An 18,470-nucleotide genomic window follows, 5' to 3' on the forward strand; every position below is an offset into this window, starting at 1 on the left:
ATTCCCACCCCCTCTCAGCAGCGAGTTTCCCCATTACCACCCCCCTCTCAGGCAGACGAGTTCCCCATTTCCACCCCCCTCCCAGGCAGCGAGATCCCCATTCCCAACCCCCTCTCAGGCAGCGAGTTCCCACTTCCCAACCCCCCTCTCAGGCAGCGACGTTCCAGGACTCCCACCCCCCTCTCAGGACAGCGAGTTCCCACATTCCCACCCCCTCCTCAGGCAGCGAGTTTCCCCATTCCCACCCCCCTCTCAGGCAGCGAGTTCCCCATTCGAACCCCCCTCTCAGGCAGCGAGTTCCCATTCCCACCCCCCTCTCAGGCAGCGAGTTCCCCATTCCCACCCCCCTCTCAGGCAGCGAGTTCCAGACTCCCACCCCCTCTCAGGCAGCGAGTTCCCCATTCCACCCCCCTCTCAGGCAGCGAGTTCCCCATTCCCACCCCCCTCTCAGGCAGCGAGTTCCCCATTCCACCCCCCTCTCAGGCAGCGAGTCCAGACTCCCACCCCCCTCTCAGGCAGCGAGTTCCCCCATTCCCACCCCCCCATCAGGCAGCGAGTTCCAGACTCCCACCCCCCTCTCAGGCAGCGAGTTCTCCAATTCCCACCCCCCCTCTCAGGCAGCGAGTTCCCCCTTCCCACCCCCCTCTCAGGCAGCGAGTTCCCCATTCCCACCCCCTCCCAGTGCAGCGAAGATCCCCAGACTTCCCACCCCCCTCTCAGGCAGCGAGTTCCCCATTCCCACACCCCTCTCAGGCAGCAGGAGTTCCCCATTCCCACCCCCCTCTCAGGCAGCGAGTTCCCATTCCACCCCCCTCTCAGGCAGCGAGTTCCCCATTCCCACCCCCCTCTCAGGCAGCGAGTCCCCATTCCACCCCCCTCTCAGGCAGCGAGTTCCCCGATTCCCACCCCCTCTCAGGCAGCGAGTAGTCCCCATTCCCACCCCCTTCTCAGCGAGTTCCCCATCCCACCCCCTCTCAGGCAGCGAGTTCCAGACTCCCACCCCCCTCTCAGGCAGCGAGTTCCAGACTCCCACCCCCCTCTCAGACAGCGAGTTCCACTCTCCCACCCCCCTCTCAGGCAGCGAGTTCCCCATTCCCACCCCCCTCTCAGGCAGCGAGTTCCCCATTCCCACCCCGCTCTCAGGCAGCGAGTTCCAGACTCCCACCCCCCTCTCAGGCAGCGAGTTCCAGACTCCCACCCCCCTCTCAGGCAGCGAGTTCCACTCTCCCACCCCCCTCTCAGGCAGCGAGTTCCCCATTCCCACCCCCCTCTCAGGCAGCGAGTTCCAGACTCCCACCCCCCTCTCAGGCAGCGAGTTCCCCATCCCACCCCCCTCTCAGGCAGCGAGTTCCCCATTCCCACCCCCCTCTCAGGCAGCGAGTTCCCCATTCCCACCCCCCTCTCAGGCAGCGAGTTCCAGACTCCCACCCCCCTCTCAGGCAGCGAGTTCCCCATTCCCACCCCCCTCTCAGGCAGCGAGTTCCCCATTCCCACCCCCCTCTCAGGCAGCGAGTTCCCCATTCCCACCCCCCTCTCAGGCAGCGAGATCCCCATTCCCACCCCCCTCTCAGGCAGCGAGTTCCCCATTCCCACCCCCCTCTCAGGCAGCGAGTTCCCCATTCCCACCCCCCTCTCAGGCAGCGAGTTCCAGACTCCCACCCCCCTCTCAGGCAGCGAGTTCCAGACTCCCACCCCCCTCTCAGGCAGCGAGTTCCCCATTCCCACCCCCCTCTCAGGCAGCGAGTTCCCCATTCCCACCCCCCTCCAGGCAGCGAGATCCCCATTCCCACCCCCCTCTCAGGCAGCGAGTTCCCCATTCCCACCCCCCTCTCAGGCAGCGAGTTCCCCATTCCCACCCCCCTCTCAGGCAGCGAGTTCCCCATTCCCACCCCCCTCTCAGGCAGCGAGTTCCCCATTCCCACCCCCCTCCTCAGGCAGCGAGTTCCCCATTCCCACCCCCCTCTCAGGCAGCGAGTTCCCCATTCCCACCCCCCTCTCAGGCAGCGAGTTCCAGACTCCCACCCCCCTCTCAGGCAGCGAGTTCCCCATTCCCACCCCCCTCTCAGGCAGCGAGTTCCCCATTCCCACCCCCCTCTCAGGCAGCGAGTTCCCATTCCCACCCCCCTCTCAGGCAGCGAGTTCCCCATTCCCACCCCCCTCTCAGGCAGCGAGTTCCAGACTCCCACCCCCCTCTCAGGCAGCGAGTTCCCCATTCCCACCCCCCTCTCAGGCAGCGAGTTCCCCATTCCCACCCCCTCTCAGGCAGCGAGTTCCCCATTCCCACCCCCCTCTCAGGCAGCGAGATTCCCCATTCCCACCCCCCTCTCAGGCAGCGAGTTCCCCATTCCCACCCCCCTCTCAGGCAGCGAGTTCCAGACTCCCACCCCCCTCTCAGGCAGCGAGTTCCCCATTCCCACCCCCTCCTCAGGCAGCGAGTTCCCCATTCCCACCCCCCTCTCAGGCAGCGAGTTCCCCATTCCCACCCCCCTCTCAGGCAGCGAGTTCCCCATTCCCACCCCCCTCTCAGGCAGCGAGTTCCCCATTCCCACCCCCCTCTCAGGCAGCGAGTTCCAGACTCCCACCCCCCTCTCAGGCAGCGAGTTCCCCATTCCCACCCCCCTCTCAGGCAGCGAGTTCCAGACTCCCACCCCCCTCTCAGGCAGCGAGTTCCCCATTCCCACCCCCCTCTCAGGCAGCGAGTTCCCCATTCCCACCCCCCTCTCAGGCAGCGAGTTCCCCATTCCCACCCCCCTCTCAGGCAGCGAGTTCCCCATTCCCACCCCCCTCTCAGGCAGCGAGTTCCCCATTCCCACCCCCCTCTCAGGCAGCGAGTTCCAGACTCCCACCCCCCTCTCAGGCAGCGAGTTCCCCATTCCCACCCCCCTCTCAGGCAGCGAGTTCCCCATTCCCACCCCCCTCTCAGGCAGCGAGTTCCCCATTCCCACCCCCCTCTCAGGCAGCGAGTTCCCCATTCCCACCCCCCTCTCAGGCAGCGAGTTCCCCATTCCCACCCCCCTCTCAGGCAGCGAGTTCCAGACTCCCACCCCCCTCTCAGGCAGCGAGTTCCCCATTCCCACCCCCCTCTCAGGCAGCGAGTTCCCCATTCCCACCCCCCCCTCAGGCAGCGAGTTCCCCATTCCCACCCCCCTCTCAGGCAGCGAGTTCCCAGACTCCCACCCCCCTCTCAGGCAGCGAGTTCCCCATTCCCACCCCCCTCTCAGGCAGCGAGTTCCAACTCCCACCCCCCTCTCAGGCAGCGAGTTCCCCATTCCCACCCCCCTCTCAGGCAGCGAGTTCCCCATTCCCACCCCCCTCTCAGGCAGCGAGTTCCCCATAATCACCCCCCTCTCAGGCAGCGAGTCCCCATTCCCACCCCCCTCTCAGGCAGCGAGTTCCCCATTCCCACCCCCCTCTCAGGCAGCGAGTTCCAGACTCCCACCCCCCTCTCAGGCAGCGAGTTCCCCATTCCCACCCCCCTCTCAGGCAGCGAGTTCCCCATTCCCACCCCCCTCTCAGGCAGCGAGTTCCCCATTCCCACCCCCCTCTCAGGCAGCGAGTTCCCCATTCCCACCCCCCTCTCAGGCAGCGAGTTCCCCATTCCCACCCCCCTCTCAGGCAGCGAGTTCCAGACTCCCACCCCCCTCTCAGGCAGCGAGTTCCCTCATTCCCACCCCCCTCTCAGGCAGCGAGTTCCCCATTCCCACCCCCCTCTCAGGCAGCGAGTTCCCCATTCCCACCCCCCTCTCAGGCAGCGAGTTCCCCATTCCCACCCCCCTCTCAGGCAGCGAGTTCCCCATTCCCACCCCCCTCTCAGGCAGCGAGTTCCAGACTCCCACCCCCCTCTCAGGCAGCGAGTTCCCCATTCCCACCCCCCTCTCAGGCAGCGAGTTCCCCATTCCCACCCCCCTCTCAGGCAGCGAGTTCCCCACTCCCACCCCCCTCTCAGGCAGCGAGTTCCAGACTCCCACCCCCCTCTCAGGCAGCGAGTTCCCCATTCCCACCCCCCTCTCAGGCAGCGAGTTCCAGACTCCCACCCCCCTCTCAGGCAGCGAGTTCCCCATTCCCACCCCCCTCTCAGGCAGCGAGTTCCCCATTCCCACCCCCCTCTCAGGCAGCGAGTTCCCCATTCCCACCCCCCTCTCAGGCAGCGAGTTCCCCATTCCCCCCCCCCTCTCAGGCAGCGAGTTCCCCATTCCCACCCCCCTCTCAGGCAGCGAGTTCCAGACTCCCACCCCCCTCTCAGGCAGCGAGTTCCCCATTCCCACCCCCTCCTCAGGCAGCGAGTTCCCCATTCCCACCCCCCTCTCAGGCAGCGAGTTCCCCATTCCCACCCCCCTCTCAGGCAGCGAGTTCCCCATTCCCACCCCCCTCTCAGGCAGCGAGTTCCCCATTCCCACCCCCCTCTCAGGCAGCGAGTTCCCCATTCCCACCCCCCTCTCAGGCAGCGAGTTCCAGACTCCCACCCCCCTCTCAGGCAGCGAGTTCCCCATTCCCACCCCCCTCTCAGGCAGCGAGTTCCCCATTCCCACCCCCCTCCAGGCAGCGAGTTCCCCATTCCCACCCCCCTCTCAGGCAGCGAGTTCCAGACTCCCACCCCCCTCTCAGGCAGCGAGTTCCCCATTCCCACCCCCCTCTCAGGCAGCGTGTTCCCCATTCCCACCCCCCTCTCAGGCAGCGAGTTCCCCATTCCCACCCCCCTCTCAGGCAGCGAGTTCCAGACTCCCACCCCCCTCTCAGGCAGCGAGTTCCCCATTCCCACCCCCCTCTCAGGCAGCGAGTTCCCCATTCCCACCCCCCTCTCAGGCAGCGAGTTCCCCATTCCCACCCCCCTCTCAGGCAGCGAGTTCCCCATTCCCACCCCCCTCTCAGGCAGCGAGTTCCCCATTCCCACCCCCCTCTCAGGCAGCGAGTTCCAGACTCCCACCCCCCTCTCAGGCAGCGAGTTCCCCATTCCCACCCCCCTCTCAGGCAGCGAGTTCCCCATTCCCACCCCCCCTCACAGGCAGCGAGTTCCCCATTCCCACCCCCTCTCAGGCAGCGAGTTCCAGACTCCCACCCCCTCTCAGGCAGCGAGTTCCACATTCCCACCCCCCTCTCAGGCAGCGAGTTCCAGACTCCCACCCCCCTCTCAGGCAGCGAGTTCCCCATTCCCACCCCCCTCTCAGGCAGCGAGTTCCCCATTCCCACCCCCCTCTCAGGCAGCGAGTTCCCCATTCCCACCCCCCTCCCAGGCAGCGAGATCCCATTCCCACCCCCCTCTCAGGCAGCGAGTTCCCCATTCCCACCCCCCTCTCAGGCAGCGAGTTCCAGACTCCCACCCCCCTCTCAGGCAGCGAGTTCCCCATTCCCACCCCCCTCTCAGGCAGCGAGTTCCCCATTCCCACCCCCCTCTCAGGCAGCGAGTTCCCCATTCCCACCCCCCTCTCAGGCAGCGAGTTCCCCATTCCCACCCCCCTCTCAGGCAGCGAGTTCCCCATTCCCACCCCCCTCTCAGGCAGCGAGTTCCAGACTCCCACCCCCCTCTCAGGCAGCGAGTTCCCCATTCCCACCCCCCTCTCAGGCAGCGAGTTCCCAGACTCCCACCCCCCTCTCAGGCAGCGAGTTCCCCATTCCCACCCCCCTCTCAGGCAGCGAGTTCCAGACTCCCACCCCCCTCTCAGGCAGCGAGTTCCCCATTCCCACCCCCCTCTCAGGCAGCGAGTTCCAGACTCCCACCACCCTGTGGGTGAAAAGGTTTATCCTCACATCCCCTCTAAACCTCCTGCCCCTTACCTTAAATCTCTGCCCCCTGGTCATTGATTCCTCCACTCTATCTATGCCCCTCATAATTTTATACATCTCAATCCTGTCCCCCCCTCAGCTTCCTCTGCTCCAAGGAAAACAATCCCAGTCTATCAAATATCTCTTCAGAACTAAAACACTCTCCAGCCCAGCCCACTGATCAGGGGCTGGTTTAGCACACTGGGCTAAATCGCTGGCTTTTAAAGCAGATTAAGGCAGGCCAGCAGCACGGGTTCAATTCCCATACCAGCCTCCCCGAACAGGCGCCGGAATGTGACGATTAGGGGCCTTTCACAGTAACTTCATTTGAAGCCTGCTTGTGACAATAAGCGATTTTCATTTTCATTTCATTTCAACATCTTGGTAAATCTCCTATGCACCCTTTCCAATGCTATCACATCCCTCCTATAATGTGGATTCCAGAACTGCACACAATGCTGTGGCCTAACCAACGTTTTATACAGTTCCAGCATAACCTCCCTGCTCTTAAACTCTGTGTCTCGGCCAATAAAGGCAAGTATAGACATGCTTTCTTATCGATCTGTCCTGCTACTTTAAGAGACCAGTGTACATGCAGACGAATGCCCCTCTGATCCTCGGTGCTTCCCAGGGTCCTGCCGTTTATCATGCATTCCCTTGCCTTGTTTGTCCTGCCCAAGTTCATCACCTCACACTTATCCGGATTGAACTGCATTTGCCACTGATCAGCCCATCTGACCAGCCCGTCTATATCCTGTAATCAAGGCCATCCTCCTCACTATTTACCACCCTACCAACATTCATATCATCTACAAACTCACTGATCAATCCTCCTACGTTCATATCTAAATCATTTATATAAACCACAAACAGCAAGGGCCCCAACACTGATCCCTGTGAGACCCCACTGGACACAGTCAGAAAAACACCCCTCGCCCTTCACTCTGCTAATAATAATAACCTTTTATTGTCACAAGTATGAAGTTACTGTGAAAAGCCCCAAGTCGCCACATTCCGGCACCTATTCAGGGAGGCCGGTACGGGAATTGAACCCACGCTGCTGGCATTGTTCTGGATTGCAAGCCAGCTGTTTAGCCCACTGTGCTAAACCAGCCCCTAGTCGCCACATTCCGGCACCTGTTCGGGTAAGCTGGTACGGGAATTGAACCCACGCTGCTGGCCTTGTTCTGCATCACAAACCAGCTCGCTCGCTCACTCGCTCACTCAGCTAAACCAGCCCTTGCTTCCTGCCACTCAGCCGATTCTGGATCTAATTTGCCAAATTTCCTTGGATGCCACGGGCTCTTACCTTCGTTATCAGTCTCCCATGTGGGACCTTATCAAAAGCTTTGCTGAAGTCCAAGTCGACTACGTCAAATGCAGTTCCTTCATCTGTACAACTGGTCGCCTCTTCAAAAAATTCAATCAAGTTGGTCAGACATGACCTCCCCTTAACAAGCCCATGCTGACTGTTCCTGATTAATCCCCGGCCTCTCCAAATGCAGATTAATTCTGTCTCTTGGAATAGTTTCCCCTCCACTGAGGTTAGGCTGACTGGCCTGGAGTTTCCTGCTTTATCCCTTCCTCCCTTCTTGAATAAAGGTACCACATTGACTATCCTCCAGTCCTCCGGCACCTTTCCTGTGGCCAGAAAGGAATTGGAAATTATTGCCAGCACCCCTGCTATTTCCCCCCTTGCCTCACTCAGCAGCCTGGCATACATTTCACCCGGCCCTGGAGATTTGCCCACCTTGAACCCTGCCAGACCACTCGGAGCCTCCTCTCTGTCTATGTTAATCTCTTTAATCTTATCACAGTCCTTCTCCCTGATTTTTATACCCACACTGCCCTTCTCACCAGTGAACACTGTCACAAAGTATTCATTTAGAATTACATCCTCCGGCTCCACACACAAATTACCACCGTGCTCCTTAATCGGCCCGACCCTTTCCCTAGTTATCCTTTTACCCTTAATGTACTTGTAAAACAAATTAGGATTTTTATTTTACCTGTTAGCATCCTTTCATGTTTCCATTTTACTTTCCTAATTTGCTTTCTAAGTTCCAAAGAACAAAGAACAAAGAAAAGTACAGCACAGGAACAGGCCCTTCGGCCCTCCAAGCCTGCGCCGACCATGCTGCCCGTCTAAACTAAAATCTTCTACACTTCCGGGGTCCGTATCCCTCTATTCCCATCTTTTGTGAGGGCCACGAAGAATCCAGCACGAGTTTTCAGGATACAAAGAAATAACATTTATTTGCAATAACATATAGACCACAACAGCAGCAGCAACTTCCCTTGCTGCTCACTCCTCTCTCTCCCTGGTTCCAAACTGGCCAGCTCTATTTATGCAGGGAGTCTGCTAATGATTTCTCCGCCCCCCCCTCATTGGGGAAGCTCATACTCCCACAGGATTGTGGGATTGTCATTAGTCCCCTAGCCAATGGTAAGCAGGCAGGTTATAATACCATCCTATTCGTGTATTTGTCCAGATGCCCCTTAAATGTCACTGTCGTCCCTGCTTCCACCAGGGCAGCGAGTTCCAGGCACCCACTACCCTCTGTGTAAAAAAAACTTGCCTCGTACATCTCCACTAAACCTTGCCCCTCACACCTTAAACCTATGCCCCCTAGTAATTGACCCTACTACCCTGGAAAAAAATCTCTGACTATCCACTCTGTCTATGCCCCTCATAATTTTGCAGACCTCTGTCAGGTCGCCCCTCAACCTCCTTCGTTCCAGTGAGAACAAACCAAGTTTATTCAACCTCTCCTCATACTTAATGCCCTCCATACCAGCCAACATCCTGGTAAATCTCTTCTGCACCCTCTCTAAAGCTTCCACATCCTTCTGGTAGTGTGGCGACCAGAATTGAACACTATACTCCAAGCGTGGCCTAACTAAGGTCCTATACAGCTGCAACATGACTTGCCAATTCTTATACTCAATGGCCCGGCCAATGAAGGCAAGCATGCTGTATGCCTTCTTGACTACCTTCTCCACCTCTGTTGCCCCTTTCAGTGACCTGTGGACCTGTACACCTAGATCTCTCTGACTGTCAATACTCTTGAGGGTTCTACCATTCACTGTATATTCCCTCCCTGCATTAGACCTTCCAAAGTGTATTACCTCACATTTGTCCGGATTAAACTCCATCTGCCATCTCTCTGCCCAAGTCTCCAAACGATCTAAATCCTACTGTATCCTCTGACAATCCTCATCGCTATCCGCAATTCCACCAACCTTTGTCCCCTCTTGCATATTCTATTCACCTCTAAGGCTTCTGCCGTTTTGAGCTTTCGATATCTGCCATAAGCTTCCCTTTTTCTCCTGATCCAATGCTGCACATCCCTCGATGTCCAGGGTTCATTGATTTGTTGCTCCCACCCTTTTCCTTGATTGGGACAAGTTGGCCCTGCACTCTCCCTATTTCCTTATAGAATGCGTCCTCTTCTGTCAGAGATTGACCTAAAAGTGTCTTCTCCCAGTCCACTCTGGCCAAATCATATCTGATCTTATTAAAATCTGCCTTCCCCAGTTTAGAACTTTGATTTCACGCCCATCATTGTCCATTTCCATAACAATCTTGAACCTCACTGAGTTATGATCGCTGTCTGCATAATGATCCCCCACTGATACTTGTCCAGCTTTGCTACTAAAAATTAAGTCCAGGGCTGCCTCTAAACCTTTCACTTAATGAGTACCCCAGTTAATATTGGGGAAGTTAAACCCCCCCCCCCACTATCACTACCCTGTTACCTTTACACTTGCCTGAAATTTACCGACATGTTTGTTTCTCTCGGACTGTTCGGGGCCCTATAAAACACTCTCAGCAATGTGATTGTTCCTTTTTAAGTTCTGCCCATATGGCTTAATTTGAAGAGCTTTCTAAGACATCATCCCTCCTTCCTGCTGTAATTGATTTCCTGATCAAAATTGGGACACCCCCTCCTCTTTTACTCCCTTCCCTATCTCACCTGAAGAAGATCTATCCTGGCATATTGAGCTGCCAGTCCTGCCCCTCTCTGAACTTTGACTCAGTGACAGCAATGACATCACACCTCCATGTTTTCATCCGAGCCCTCAATTCATCTGCCTTGTTCGTCAGACTCCTTGCATTAAATAAATACCATCCGACCGTGCCAAATTCCCTTGTGAATCAACTGGTCCAGACATTCCATGTCTTCCTGTCTCATAAGAACATAACATAAGAACTAGGAGCAGGAGTCGGCCATCTGGCCCCTCGAGCCTGCTCCGCCATTCAATGAGATCATGGCTGATCTTTTGTGGACTCAGCTCCACTTTCCGGCCCGAACACCTTAACCCTTAATCCCTTTATTCTTCAAAAAACTCTCTATCTTTACCTTAAAAACATTTAATGAAGGAGCCTCAACTGCTTCACTGGGCAAGGAATTCCATAGATTCACAACCCTTTGGGTGAAGAAGTTCCTCCTAAACTCAGTCCTAAATCTACTTCCCCTTATTTTGAGGCTATGCCCCCCTAGTTCTGCCTTCACCCGCCAGTGGAAACAACCTGCCCGCATCTATCCTATCTATTCCCTTCATAATTTTATATGTTTCTATAAGATCCCCCCTCATCCTTCTAAATTCCAATGAGTACAGTCCCAGTCTACTCAATCTCTCCTCATAATCCAACCCCTTCAGCTCTGGGATTAACCTAGTGAATCTCCTCTGCACACCCTCCAGTGCCAGTTCGTCCTTTCTCAAGTAAGGAGACCAAAACTGAACACAATACTCCAGGTGTGGCCTCACTAACACCTTATACAATTGCAGCATAACTTCCCTAGTCTTAAACTCCATCCATAGAACATAGAACAGTACATAGAACAGTACAGCACAGAACAGGCCCTTCGGCCCTCAATGTTGTGCCGAGCCATGATCACCCTACTCAAACCCACGTATCCACCCTATACCCGTAACCCAACAACCCCCCCTCCTTAACCTTACTTTTTTATTAGGACACTACGGGCAATTTAGCATGGCCAATCCACCTAACCCGCACATCTTTGGACAGTGGGAGGAAACCGGAGCACCCGGAGGAAACCCACGCACACAGGGGGAGGACGTGCAGACTCCACACAGACAGTGACCCAGCCGGGAATCGAACCTGGGACCCTGGAGCTGTGAAGCATTTATGCTAACCACCATGCTACCCTGCTGCCCCTCTAGCAATGAAGGACAAAATTCCATTTGCCTTCTTAATCACCTGTTGCACCTGTAAACCAACTTTCTGTGACTCATGCACTAGCACACCCAGGTCTCTCTGCACAGCGGCATGCTTTAATATTTTATCGTTTAAATAATAATCCCGTTTGCTGTTTCTGTTTGCCTTTCTGGGATAAATAATTCACAGGCCACTGTCCAGCCCCTTCTCAGAATAAAAATTTCCTTGATGTCTCCCTTGATGTCTCTTCTAATTTTGGCTGTGCATCTATCCCTGCTCAACCGTTTCTCAGGATTCCACCCCCCACTTTGACAAAAAGTCATCCAGGCTCGAAACGTTCGCCCCCTTCTCTCTCCCCAGATGCTGTCAGACCTGCTGAGTTTGTCCAGCACTTTCTGCTTTGTTTCAGATTCCAGCATCCGCAGTAATTTGCTGTTATGGTATGATGAAGTTGGCTGCCACTGCTTTCCCCTGCACAGACATCCAAAACAGTACCCAAGTCGCTATAATTAGAAAGAGGAAAGACAACAAGCAAGTCCTGCCCCACCTGCCTTCCTCTACACTGCCTTGGTGGTCTCTGGCTGTTCAATCCTCACCTGCAGTGTGACCACCCCACCTGCAGTGTGACCACCCCACCTGCAGTGTGACCACCCCACCTGCAGTGTGACCACCCCACCTGCAGTGTGACCACCCCACCTGCAGTGTGACCACCCCACCTGCAGTGTGACCACCCCACCTGCAGTGTGACCACCCCACCTGCAGTGTGACCACCCCACCTGCAGTGTGACCACCCCACCTGCAGTGTGACCACCCCACCTGCAGTGTGACCACCCCACCTGCAGTGTGACCACCCCACCTGCAGTGTGACCACCCCACCTGCAGTGTGACCTCCCCACCTGCAGTGTGACCACCCCACCTGCAGTGTGACCACCCCACCTGCAGTGTGACCACCCCACCTGCAGTGTGACCACCCCACCTGCAGTGTGACCACCCCACCTGCAGTGTGACCACCCCACCTGCAGTGTGACCACCCCACCTGCAGTGTGACCACCCCACCTGCAGTGTGAATACCTCACTGAACGTGTTATCCACGACCTGCTCAGCATCGCAGATCTCCACAGTGAATCCACCCTCAGATCCAGCTCCGAAATGCAGTTAGTCAGTAGCTGCAATTGGACACACTTCCTGCACATGTGGTCACCAGAGACAACTGAAGTTTTCATGATTTGCCACATAGGTCAAGAGGAGCATATCAAGCATGCAAGCTGTCTTGTCATGACCACCCTTAACCTCCTTATTATCTCCCTTATTTTACTAAAAGTCAAGCTTATATAAGAATACTATTAACTTACCTCCCTTATGCTAGCTTTAATTCCCTTACCATACTTTGCTTACTTATATTACTTTATTATAATGGCCTTGACTTTCACCTATTTATGTTGTTTCTCAGTTATCCCCCCGGCTCCAAATCAGCACTTTTTAAAATCACAACCGCATCAGCACAGTAGCATTGTGGTTAGCACAATTGCTTCACAGCTCCAGGGTCCCAGGTTCGATTCCAGCTTGGGTCACAGCGTCACAGTGAAGCAGTCTGGGAACGGTGTCAAAATAAAGCAGTCTGGGAACGGTGTCCTCGCAGTCAGTGTCACAGTGAAGCAGTCTGGGAACGGTGTCCTCACAGTCAGCGTCACAGTGAAGCAGTCTGGGAACGGTGTCCTCGCAGTCAGCGTCACAGTGAAGCAGTCTGGGAACAGTGTCCTCACAGTCAGCATCACAGTGAAGCAGTCTGGGAACGGTGTCCTCGCAGTCAGCGTCACAGTGAAGCAGTCTGGGAACAGTGTCCTCACAGTCAGCGTCACAGTGAAGCAGTCTGGGAACGGTGTCCTCGCAGTCAGCGTCACAGTGAAGCAGTCTGGGAACGGTGTCCTCGCAGTCAGCGTCACAGTGAAGCAGTCTGGGAACAGTGTCCTCGCAGTCAGCGTCACAGTGAAGCAGTCTGGCAACGGTGTCAAAATGAAGCAGTCTGGGAACAGTGTCCTCGCAGTCAGCGTCACAGTGAAGCAGTCTGGGAACGGTGTCCTCGCAGTCAGCGTCACAGTGAAGCAGTCTGGGAATGGTGTCCTCACAGTCAGCGTCACAGTGAACCAGCCTGGGAACGGTGTCCTGCAGTCAGTGTCACAGTGAAGCAGTCTGGGAACGGTGTCCTCACAGTCAGCGTCACAGTGAAGCAGTCTGGGAACGGTGTCCTGCAGTCAGTGTCACAGTGAAGCAGTCTGGGAACGGTGTCCTGCAGTCAGTGTCACAGTGAAGCAGTCTGGAAACAGTGTCCTCGCAGTGTCACAGTGAAGCAGTCTGGGAACGGGGTCCTCGCAGTCAGCGTCACAGTGAAGCAGTCTGGGAACGGTGTCCTCACAGTCAGCGTCACAGTGAAGCAGTCTGGGAACGGTGTCCTGCAGTCAGTGTCACAGTGAAGCAGTCTGGGAATGGTGTCCTCGCAGTCAGCGTCACAGTGAAGCAGTCTGGGAACGGTGTCCTGTAGTCAGTGTCACAGTGAAGCAGTCTGGGAACGGTGTCCTCGCAGTCAGCGTCACAGTGAAGCAGTCTGGAAACAGTGTCCTCGCAGTGTCACAGTGAGCAGTCTGGGAACGGGGTCCTCGCAGTCAGCGTCACAGTGAAGCAGTCTGGGAACGGTGTCCTCGCAGTCAGCATCACAGTGAAGCAGTCTGGAAACAGTGTCCTCGCAGTCAGCGTCACAGTGAAGCAGCCTGGGAATGGTGTCCTCGCAGTCAGCATCACAGTGAAGCAGTCTGAGAACAGTGTCCTCACAGTCAGCGTCACAGTGAAGCAGTCTGGAAACAGTGTCCTCGCAGTCAGCATCACAGTGAAGCAGTCTGAGAACAGTGCCCTCACTACGTCACAGTGAAGCAGTCTGGGAACGGTGTCCTCACAGTCAGCGTCACAGTGAAGCAGCCTGGGAACAGTGCCCTCACTACGTCACAGTGAAGCAGTCTGGGAACGGTGTCCTCACAGTCAGCGTCACAGTGAAGCAGCCTGGGAACAGTGCCCTCACTACGTCACAGTGAAGCAGTCTGGGAACGGTGTCCTCGCAGTCAGCGTCACAGTGAAGCAGTCTGGGAACGGTGTCCTCGCAGTCAGCGTCACAGTGAAGCAGTCTGGAAACAGTGTCCTCGCAGTCAGCATCACAGAGAAGCAGTCTGGGAACGGTGTCAAAATGAAGCAGTCTTTGAACGGTGTCCTCGCAGTCAGCGTCACAGAGAAGCAGTCTGGGAACAGTGTCCTCACAGTCAGCGTCACAGAGAAGCAGTCTGGGAACAGTGTCCTCACAGTCAGCGTCACAGAGAAGCAGTCTGGGAACAGTGTCCTCACAGTCAGCATCACAGAGAAGCAGTCTGGCAACATGACTTGCCAATTCTTATACTCAATACCCCGGCCAATGAAGGCAAGCATGCCGTATGCCTTCTTGACTACCTTCTCCACCTGTGTTGCCCCTTTCAGTGACCTGGCAGCCCAGTAGCACATGTGGCTAACACTGTGGCTTCACAGCGCCAGGGTCCCAGGTTCGATTCCCTGCTGGGTCACTGTCTGTGCGGAGTCTGCACGTTCTCCCCGTGTGCGTGTGGGTTTCCTCCGGGTGCTCCGGTTTCCTCCCACAGTCCAAAGAAGTGCAAGGTTAGGTGGATTGGCCATGCTAAATTGCCCCTAGTGTCCAAAAAAAACGGTTAGGAGTGGTTAGTGGGTTATAGGGATAAGGTGGAAGTGAGGGCTTAAGTGGGCCGGTGCAGACTTGATGGGCAGAATGGCCTCTTTCTGCACTGTATGTTCTATGTATCTATGACCTGTGGACCTGTACGCCTAGTTCTCTCTGATTGTCAATGCACTTGAGGTTCTACCATTCAATGTATATTCCCTTCCTGTATTAGATCTTCCAAAATGCATTACCTCACATTTGTCTGGATTAAACTCCATCTGCCATCTCTCTTCCCAAGCCTCCAAACGATCTAAATCCTGCTGTATCCTCTGACAGTCCTCATCACTATCTGCAGTTCCATCAACCCCTGTGTCGTCCGCAAACTTACTAATCAGACCAGTTACATTTTCCTGCAAATCATTTATATACACTACAAACAGCAAAGGTCCCAGCACTGACCCTGCGGAACACCACTGGTCACAACCCTCCAATCAGAAAAGCACCCTTCCATTGCTACTCTCTGCCTTCTATGACCGAGCCAGTTCTGTATCCACCTTGCCAGCTCACCTCTGATCCCGTGTGACTTCACCTTTTGTAGCAGTCTGCCATGAGGGACCTTGTCAAAGGCCTTACTGAAGTCCATATGGACAACATCCACTGCCCTACCTGCATCAATCATCTTTGTGACCTCCTCGAAAAACTATATCAAGTTAGTGAGACACGACCTTCCCTTCACAAAACCGTGCTGCCTCTCACTAATACGTCCATTTGCTTCCAAATGGGAGTAGCTCCTGTCTCGAAGAATTCTCTCCAGTAATTTCCCTAGCACTGACGTAAGGCTCTCTGGCCTGTAGTTCCCTGGATTATCCTTGCTACCCTTCTTAAACAAAGGAAAAACATTGGCTATTCTCCAGTCCTCCAGGATATCACCTGAAGACAGTGAGGATCCAAAGATTTCTGTCAAGGCCTCAGCAATTTCCTCTCTTGCCTCCTTCAGTATTCTGGGGTAGATCCCATCAGGCCCTGGGGACCTATCTACCTTAATATTTTTCAAGACATCTTTTTGGATCTCAATGTGACCCAGGCTATCTACACACCCTTCTCCAGACTCAATATCCACCAATTATACATTAATGATCTGGAAGATGGTACTGAAGGCACTGTTGCTAAGTTTGCAGATGATACAAAGATCAGTCGAGGGACAGGTAGTATTGAGGAAGCAAGGGGGCTGCAGAAGGACTTGGACAAGCTAGGAGAGTGGACAATGAAGTGGCAGATGGAATACAATGTGGAAAAGTGTGAGGTTATGCACTTTGGAAGGAGGAATTTAGGCATAGACTGTTTTCTAAATGGGGAAATGCTTCGGAAAGCAGAAGCACAAAGGGACTTGGGAGTCCTTGTTCACGATTCTCTTAAGGTTAATGTGCAGGTTCAGTCGGCAGTTAAGAAGGCAAATGCAATGTTAGCATTTATGTCGAGAGGGCTAGAATACAAGACCAGGGATGTACTTCTGAGGCTGTATCAGGCTCTGGGCAGACCCCATTTGGAGTATTGTGAGCAGTTTTGGGTCCCATATCTAAGGAAGGATGTGCTGGCCTTGGAAAGGGTCCAGAGGAGTTTCACAGGAATGATCCCTGGAATGAAGAACTTGTTGTATGAGGAACGTTTGAGGATTCTGGGTCTGTATTCGTTGGAGTTCAGAAGGATGAGGGGGGATCTTATTGAAACTTACAGGATACTGCGAGGCCTGGATAGAGTGGACGTGGAGAGGATGTTTCCACTTGTAGGAAAAACTAGAACCAGAGGCCACCATCTCAGATTAAAGGGACTATCCTTTAAAACAGAGATGAGGAGGAATTTCTTCAGCCAGAGGGTGGTGAATCTGTGGAACTCTTTGCCGCAGAAGGCTGTGGAAGCCAATTCACTGAGTGTCTTTAAGACAGAGATAGATAGGTTCTTGATCAATAAGGGGATCAGGGGTTATGGGGAGAAGGCAGGAGAATGGGGATGAGAAAATGTCAGCCATGATTGAATGGTGGAGCAGACTCGATGGGCCGAGTGGCCTCATTCTGCTCCTATGTCTTCTGGTCTAATTCCTTCTCTTTGATGAATACTGATGCAAAGTATTCATTTAGTACCTCGCCCATTTCCTCTGGTTCCACACATAGATTCCCTCCCCTGTCCTTCAGTGGGCCAACCCTTTCCCTGGTTACCCTCTTGCTTTTTATGTGTGCAAAAAGCCTTGGGATTTTCCTTAACCTTAATTGCCAATGACTTTTCGTGACATGTTTTAGTCCTCCTGACTCCTTGCTTAAGTTCCTTCCTACTTTCCTTATATTCCACACAGGCTTCGTATGTTCTCGGCCTTCTAACCCTGACAAATGCCTCCTTTTTCTTTTTGACGAGACCTACAGTATCTCTCGTTATCCAAGGTTCCCGAAATTTGCCGTATTTATCCTTCTTCCTCACAGGAACATGCCGGTCCTGAATTTTTGTTCAACTGACATTTGAAAGCCTCCCACATGTCAGATGTTGATTTACCCTCAAACATCCCCCCCCAATCCTCAATCTAGGTTCTTCAGTTCCTGCCTAATATTGTTATAATTAGCCTACCCCCAATTTAGCACATTCACCCTCGGATCACTCTTATCCTTGTCCAGCAGCACTTTAAAACTTACTGAATTGTGGTCACTGTTGCCGAAATGCTCCCCTACTGAAACTTCTACCACCAGGCCGGGCTCATTCCCCAATAGCAGGTCCAGTACAGCCCCTTCCCTAGTTGGACTATCTACATATTGTTTTAAGAAGCCCTCCTGGATGCTCCTTACCAATTCTGCCCCGTCTAAGCCCCTAGCACTAAGTGAGTCCCAGTCAATATTGGGGAAGTTGAAGTCTCCCATCACAACAACCCTGTTGCTTTTACTCCTTTCCAAAATCAGTCTACCTATCTGCTCCTCTATCTCCCGTTGTCTGTTGGGAGGCCTGTAGTAAACCCCCAACATTGTGACTGCAGCCTTCTTATTCCTGATCTCTACCCATATAGCCTCGCTGCCCTCTGAGGTGTCCTCCCGTAGTACAGCTCTGATATTCCCCCTAACCAGTAGCGCAACTCCTCAACCTCTTTTACATCCCCCTCTATCCCGCCTGAAACATCTAAATCCTGGAATGTTTACCTGCCAATCCTGTCCTTCGCTCAACCAGGTCTCTGTAATGGCAACAACATCATAGTTCCAAGTACTAATCCAAGTTCTAAGTTCATCTGCCTTACCCGTAATACTTCTTGCATTAAAACATATGCACTTCAGGCCACCAGACCCGCTGTTTTCAGCAACATCTCCCTGTCTGCTCTGCCTCAGAGCCATACTGGCCCTATTCCCTAGTTCTCCCTCAATATTTTCACCTTCTGGCCTATTGCTCTGGTACCCACTCCGGATTCGCTCCCACAGGGAGTGGGGAGAATGTGGGACTCGCTCCCACAGGGAGTGGGGAGAATGTGCGACTCGCTCCCACAGGGAGTGGGGGAGAATGTGGGACTCGCTCCCACGGGAGTGTGGAGAGAATGTGGGACTCACTCCCACAGGGAGTGGGGAGAATGTGGGACTCAATCCCACAGGGAGTGGGGAGAATGTGGAACTCGCTCCCACAGGGAATGGGGAGAATGTGGGACTCGCTCCCACAGGGAGTGGGGAGAATGTGGAACTCGCTCCCACAGGGAGTGGGGAGAATGTGGGACTCAATCCCACAGGGAGTGGGGAGAATATGGGACTCGCTCCTACAGGAGTGTGGAGAAAATGTGGGACTCGCTCCCACAGGGAG

The 18,470-nt window shown here is 54.6% G+C and overlaps 1 protein-coding gene across 1 annotated transcript in view; it reads left to right on the top strand.

The window, feature by feature from the left end:
- wdr97 (WD repeat domain 97) overlaps positions 1 to 18,470 on the top strand; it is a 129,306-nt gene that overhangs the window by 81,220 nt on the left and 29,616 nt on the right. Inside the window, exon 16 of the mRNA XM_038796480.1 lies at positions 11,992 to 12,205. Within this exon, the coding sequence (XP_038652408.1) occupies positions 11,992 to 12,205 (214 nt within the window). The remainder of the gene's footprint in view (positions 1 to 11,991; positions 12,206 to 18,470) is intronic.

Source organism: Scyliorhinus canicula, chromosome 5, assembly GCF_902713615.1.
Source record: "Scyliorhinus canicula chromosome 5, sScyCan1.1, whole genome shotgun sequence".
Taxonomy (NCBI): domain Eukaryota; kingdom Metazoa; phylum Chordata; class Chondrichthyes; order Carcharhiniformes; family Scyliorhinidae; genus Scyliorhinus; species Scyliorhinus canicula.